The 6,891-nt window shown below is 35.7% G+C and overlaps 1 protein-coding gene across 1 annotated transcript in view; it reads right to left on the reverse strand.

Annotated features, from left to right (window-relative positions):
* Positions 1-236: 236 nt before the first annotated feature.
* BRWD3 (bromodomain and WD repeat domain containing 3) overlaps positions 237-6,891 on the reverse strand; it is a 195,635-nt gene continuing 188,980 nt past the window's right edge. The window contains exons 38-41 of the mRNA XM_007957508.1: positions 5,785-5,948; positions 5,337-5,434; positions 4,598-4,756; positions 237-985 (exon numbers count right to left, since the gene is read on the reverse strand). Coding sequence (XP_007955699.1) covers positions 237-985; positions 4,598-4,756; positions 5,337-5,434; positions 5,785-5,948 — 1,170 coding nt within the window. The remainder of the gene's footprint in view (positions 986-4,597; positions 4,757-5,336; positions 5,435-5,784; positions 5,949-6,891) is intronic.

Raw genomic sequence — 6,891 nt, forward strand, 5'->3', positions numbered from 1 at the left:
TGTATGTGTGTATGGGCAGAATTTCTTTTAATTTAAGGCCTAATGAGTAAGGCTTGTTTGAACAAATGAAGTGTGGAGATCTAAAGTCTTGAAACAAATGTATACTGGCATAATGGAAAAGCACCAATGTGAAAGGAAGCAGAAGTCCCCACACAACTTGCTTTGTAGATTTCCTGGTAAATTCCCTGCAGTAGAAGGCCATTGAATTTTTAAAATTACTCTAAATTTTTCAACTGTTAATAATTCCATCCCATGAGATGGCTAACCCTGGCTTTTTCAGTCATTTTACGCACTCTGCCTGACCTGGATGTACCAAGATTCAGAGGATCCTCAGTGGATACAAAATTGTCATTATCAGAATCATCATTATATAAAACAGTCCTCCTGCCTTGGTTTCTTGTTTTAATTCGAGGCAGTCTACTAAAACGTCCCGAAAACATGGTATCAAATTCATCATCTGCAATACGTGCACGTTTGGCTCTGGTAGCTCCTCTAGAAGCACCTCTTCCACCTCTCCCTCTCCCTCTAGTGCCACCTCCACCTCTGCCTCGACCTCCTCTTCCCCTGCCTCCTCTTCCTCTGCCTCCTCTACTCCATCTGCCCCATCTGCCCCATCGGCCTCTTCCTCCGGTGCCTCTAGTCTTCCAGTTTCTTTTTCCATTGGCATGTTGCTTTCTGAGTTTTCTTTTAGGTCTGGTTTGTATGAATTTGCTATAGTCATGGTCTCCATCTACATAATCTTGATCTGTTCTGGAAGTTGATTCAGAGTCAGAATCAGAACCACAGGTACTTTCAGAACTTAAACTGGATCCTAACTCTCCACTCTCTGAGGAGGATATATGTGCTTTCTCTTTAGTTTCTTTTTTCTCTTTTTCTTCTCCTCCCATGCTTTCATCTTCTTCTGATGCACTAAGAAGTTTTCTCTTGATTCCTGTCCGGGGCTCTCTGCCATCGCCATTTGTAAGGGGTCCATCAAGTGGGTGATCTAAATCAAGATGAATGATGTTTAAGTTAAGTTTTGACATTAGTAAGATGGTTCTTCAGATTCAAAAGAAATATAAGCAGTTTATCAAAAAATATTCAGTGCCCAAAAGTAGACGGGGTAAGATCACAGAGGGTATCGGAGTATGAATTTTACCTACTGTTATAGACTGAATGTGCCCCTTAAAATGTGTGTTACAAATCCTAACCCCAATATTTGTGGTCATAATCTCATCTGGGAATGGTTTTTCTTTGTTATGTTAAGAGGCCATCAGTGTAGGGTATATTTTAAGTCAGTCACCTTGGAGATATAAAAGGAGATGATTAGGCACAGAGAAGCTAGCAGAGATGAGGGCAGACAGATGCCAGGCTACATGAATATTGCTCAGGAGCAGAAACTCCAGCGCTGACAAAGAGAGAAAGCCTTTTCCTAGAGCTAGCATCCTGAATTTTGACTTCTAGTCTCATAAACTGTGGGTAAATTAATTTGTTTGTTAAAGCCATTCATGTGTGGTATTTCTATTATAACAGCACTAGATAACTACTATGTGCCAGGCATTGCTAGCACCTTGAAATATGGTGACGAATGAGACAAAGGCTCCTTTCTTGGGATTTATATTTTAGTGGAAAAGACTGACAGATAGTAAAGTAAGCACATGATATAATTTCAAGTACTGATAAAGAAAAATAAATGAGAATTAAAAAGACAGTTTGAGCATGTGGCAGCAGGAGTGTAATTCTGATAAGGAAGACTTCTCTTCAGAAGTGGTATGTGACTAAATAACTAAATGAAAGAAGAGCTGAGGAAAGAACATTCCAGTAGAGGAAATAGAAGACCAATGTGACTAGGGAGGAATTAAAAAAAAAAAAAAAACAGGAATTGACCAGACACAAGTGCCAATGGAAGGCTTTAAACTGCAGAGGGATAGGATCTGTTTTACATTTTGCAAAGAGCACTGTGGTTAGTAGAGGTAGCAAGATTAGAAGCATAGACAAGTTGGGAATCTATGAGTTACAGCACACAACAACAGGTAAGGTATAAAAGTGCTAGCAAGAAGTGATTAGATTTGGAGTATTTCCTTCAAGAGGAGACACCAGAACCAACTTTTAATTTTAAAGGCTGGACTTATAGGACTGGCTGATAAATGGGATGTCATGTGTGAACAATGGAATTAAGGTTGACTCCTACAATTTGTGACCTGAGCAAACTGGATGAATGGCAGACCCATTTTACTAGGTTGGAAATCACTGAAAGAGGAATGGGCTTGGGCAAGGAGTAGAAAAATCAAGATTCCAGTTTTAGATGGTAGTAGAGATCCAAGTAGACAAGAGAAAGAAAAAGGAAAAGGAAGGAAGGAGAAAAGAAAGGAACATAAGCAAGCAAGCAAAGATAGCAAGTAAGCAAACAAGGAAATAAATGGATAAAAACACCATCTGGAGGTTCTGAAGAGGTTGGAGCTGGAGTTGTAATTTTGGTAATTTTTCAGTAAAGAGATGTCATGAGAACTGGCTGAGCTTTACTGAAGGAGCAAGTAAAGAGAGAGGATGTGGCAGAGGCATAGGAATGACACCTGTGACACTCTAACACTTAAAGATAGGGAAGAATCAGCAAAGACAATTGAAATTGAATGGCCAGTGAGGTAGGAGGAAAACTGGAGTAGACTGGAAGGATTGGAAGGACGAAAGGTTAGACTTGTGGTGACCACAGTTACAAGATTATCCTAATAGTCCAGGCTAGAGACTAAGGTGACAGCAATATAAATTGCAGACAAGAAGAAAGATTTAAGTAGTATTAAAGAATTGTAGAATGCATATAACTTGGCAACTGACCGGATATAAGGGGTAAAAGCAAAGTTAAGATTTTAAGTTGGGTAACTAAGAAGATGGATGTATCATTTACTAAAATAGTGAATACAGAACAAGAAGTAAGCTTATGATAGAAAACTGATAAGCACCCAGGGGAAATTATTTTAGGAAGCAACTGAGAATGAGACTGGTAGAGAGACGGACATATGAATCTGAGGAGTCATCAGTATAAAGATGTTTGATACAGCCATTGGATTGCTTTTCTGTAGGAAAACAACAGCAAAAATGCAAAAAAAAAAAAAAAAGAGGAAAACACTATAACTAGGGAATAATTGCAGCCAAAACAAAAGAACTAGAAGATTAACAGAGATACAGGAGTATCAGTACAGTTAGAAGTCAAGAAGCAGAGCTCATATAGTAGGGAGTCCACAGCATGCAATGATCAAGACAGATCAAACAGGCTGAGACTAAGAAAAGGACTCTGGGTTGTCCACTGAAGATTATTGATCATTCTGGGTAGAAAAGCTTTAGGAAAATGATGGGACAGAAGCCACACTACAAAGAATAAAAGATTACGTGCAAGAAATAAAATAGAGGCGGTTAAGAATAGACTACTCTTTCTGAAAGCTTGCCAGTGAGGGGAAGGGCAAAATGAAGGAAGGCAGGATCATGAATGTGCAATGCATAGCAGGATAAGAGAATGAAGATACCAATTGGGAAAAATAAAAGCATTAACTATTTTAAAGTAATCAGACATACCTCATTATCTCTCAAACAATATAAAACGTATCTTTGGAAGTTTAAGATATTTGATGGTTAAATAACAATGGATGAGCTACTTAATCTTTCACTAAAAATATAAACAAGACAAAAGCTATAAAGATATTCGTAAAAGCATATTAACTATTCTTCAGAAACTTCAAATAGTTTTTTGAAATATTAGTTGTTTCAAATATTAAAACTTCTTTGAACATATTCAAGGTCCATACCACAAGATCAAGTGTAAGAAGAAAGTTTATATAACAACAATAAGCATCAAATATTTCCAATAACTGATGCCCCCTGACATGGTTCAAGAGGGAGGTACATAATAAATTAGGTCAGTGATTTATTTTTCTACAGGGAAAAATTTTCTTCAAATAGTTATATGAAAGTCCATTATATGAAATTAAAAAAAAAAACTGTTCTGGTGGAAGGTGGAAGGCTCTTTAGAGAATTCCTGAAATATCTCTGGGGATTCCCTAGAAATGATCAGAGTAAAGTATGAAAACCACTGAATTAGTGATATAGCAGGCCCCTAGGAAAGAGAGAATCAGAGTTATAGAACTGAAAAACCCAAAAAGGTGGCAGAAATGGGTGTTTTCTTAAAGGTTCATTTCTCAACCTAACTTTTTTTTTTTTTAATTGAGGTGGCCCACAAAAATATGACAACTATTTAAAGATGACTTAGAATTTTTTTCCTTTTATGTTAAGCTGGCTTAATATATAAAAAATCTTAAATGTGCCTTACAGTCTAGTTCTTATATGCTTGGGTGAAAGAACTCTCCCTTAGCTTTCCTCCCTACTCATTTTATATTTTATTTTAAAAGATTAAAATACATTTGAAAATATTTATTACAAATTTGCTAACAGCCTGTTCCTAGTTGTAGATATGAAACCTTAATCTTACTCAAAATTTTACAATATTAAAATCGTCATAATCTATAAAGACATGCCCATTTTTTACTACCTAAATATATCAGTTTTAAATGACTTATTGACAATCATAATGAAACAAAGAATAAGTGCCCTGTTCATATGTATTTCCTACCTTGTTTAACTGACAAAACTCTATTCCGGAAGGATTTGGTTTTCCCTGGATCATGGCTATTTCCACTTTGGCTATATCCACTGAAGCTCGATGAAGAAAATGGCCCATCCAGTTCATCATCAAGTAGATAGACTGAAAGCCCTTCAACAGTATCTGAAACTTACGTTTTCAAAGATTGTAATGTTAACATGACTGTCATGTTTTCAGAAAGTTAAACACTTTTTTTAAACTTTGTTTAAAACTTTGTCTTACTCAATTACTTTACTTTAACACAGACATTAATTAAATTGTTCTAAGAAAGAAATATGAGTATTTTGAGAATAAATGATTTGTCATCACTAAATTTTCAGGTACAAAATATCAGAAAGTTGCTCAAGGAACCCATCTGTCTCTACACATAATGAGTCCTCAATTCTTTTGTTGACAAATATACTGTAGATGAGGGCTCTTAGGGATTATAGATTTTAAAAAATCATAAACTCATATAGTTTTAAAACTCGAAAAGACTTTAAAATTCATCTAGTCTTATATTTTCATTTATTAAATGAAAAACTAAAAGTTCTAAGGCCTAATGTCTTACCCAGGGCTACACAGCTAATGACTGGAATTGGGACTAAAACACAACTTTTCTAAATCCAAATCCATTGTTCTTCGCATAATAAACTACGCTGTCTCTTCCATATACTTAATATCAGTATTAAACTGACATATACACGCCAAAAACAAAAGACATATTTACCAGGAGACGAGAAAGGAGAGCTAGTTCTGGCATAAGACATTGAGGTATTCTGGTCATTTTTAGGCTGCAACTTCATTAGTTTTTGTTTCCCTTTTGGACTACAAGTAAAAATATGTAACAATGAACATTTTTTTTCCTATGTTAGCAACATATTGTGATAGACAGATACAAAATGGTTAAGGTAACCAAAGAAGAAATGCCCCAAAATTCAAGTGAAATGCTCCAAATTAGTAATTTTACAAAGTTAAACCTCAATCATTAAAAGAAAGTTTTCAGTACAGTAAAACTACATAAACAATGTCTTGGGTGGCTAATTCCATCTTTACACAGGGACAAAAGTTCTAAAAGAATCACTTGGCAGTCTCTTGAATTATTCATAAACTTTTGAGAAATGAGGTAATTTATACAATGCTTTGAGAACATAAAATTCTACATCAATGTAATATACCTAGGAGCTCTGCTACTAGATAATGAACTGCTGCTGCTTCTTAGACGTTTTCGGTACCGTGGCCTTCTCCTCTTCTGACTCTGGATTTCAGACTTATATTCAGAGATAATATTTTTAATACGACTTTCAAATAAGGCAGATAATCGCAGTGTCATGCTATAGATCTGAAAAGGTGGAAATTATAGTCTTGTTTTACCAATCACTTTAATTGTGTAAAACATAAGAGGTATGGAACAGAATCAGTATCTATACTCTACACAAAATATATACACTATTTCATATACATGACAAATTCTTCCTGCAGAATTAAAATTACATACCATTTTCACTTAAAAATTAAAGATTTTAAAAAGATAATAGCCATTGTTGGGAAGAGTGGGCAAAAAAAAAAAAAGACTCTCATGTACCATCAATGGCAATTTTAAGTGGGAAAATATTTTAAAGGACCATTTAAAATATGTGACAAAAAACCTTAAAGATATGCACATCTGTAGCCTAATAATTTCATCTCTGGGAATTTATCTTAAAGAACTATCAGAAAATTACACACATGAAAATTTTATGTTTAAGGATATGTTCAACATGTTAGCTATAGTACTATTCAAGTAAAGTAAAAAACTGGAAAAAAACCTAAATCTCTAGCAGCACGCTACCAGATAAATAACATAAAACTATTGTAGTGCCTAAAGCATTTGACTACTAACTAGAAGCCTGGTTGTTCAAACCCACCAGCCACTCCTTGGAAGGGAGGTTGGGCAATCTACTTCTGTAGAGATACTGCCTCAGAAACCCAAGGAGAGGTCACTATGAGTTGGATCTGACTCGGTGACAGTGAGTTTGGTTTGGTTTTTACCATACAGTAGAATACAATGTTGTCATTGCTGTTGTTGTTGTTAGGAGTCCTCAAGTTGATTTCAACTCATAGAGTTCTCATGTAACAGAGTAGAACTGCCCCACAGCGTTTTCTTGGTTGTAATCTTTACTGAAGAAATCGCCAGGTCTTTCTCCCATGGAGTCACTGGGTGGGTTCAAACCTCTGACCTTTCAGATAGTAGCCCAGAACTCAACTGTTGTGCCATCAGGGCTCCTTAGTAAAATTCTATACAG

Source organism: Orycteropus afer, unplaced genomic scaffold (genome assembly GCF_000298275.1).
Source record: "Orycteropus afer afer isolate SDZICR_OR568_19922 unplaced genomic scaffold, OryAfe1.0 scaffold00755, whole genome shotgun sequence".
Lineage (NCBI taxonomy): Eukaryota > Metazoa > Chordata > Mammalia > Tubulidentata > Orycteropodidae > Orycteropus > Orycteropus afer.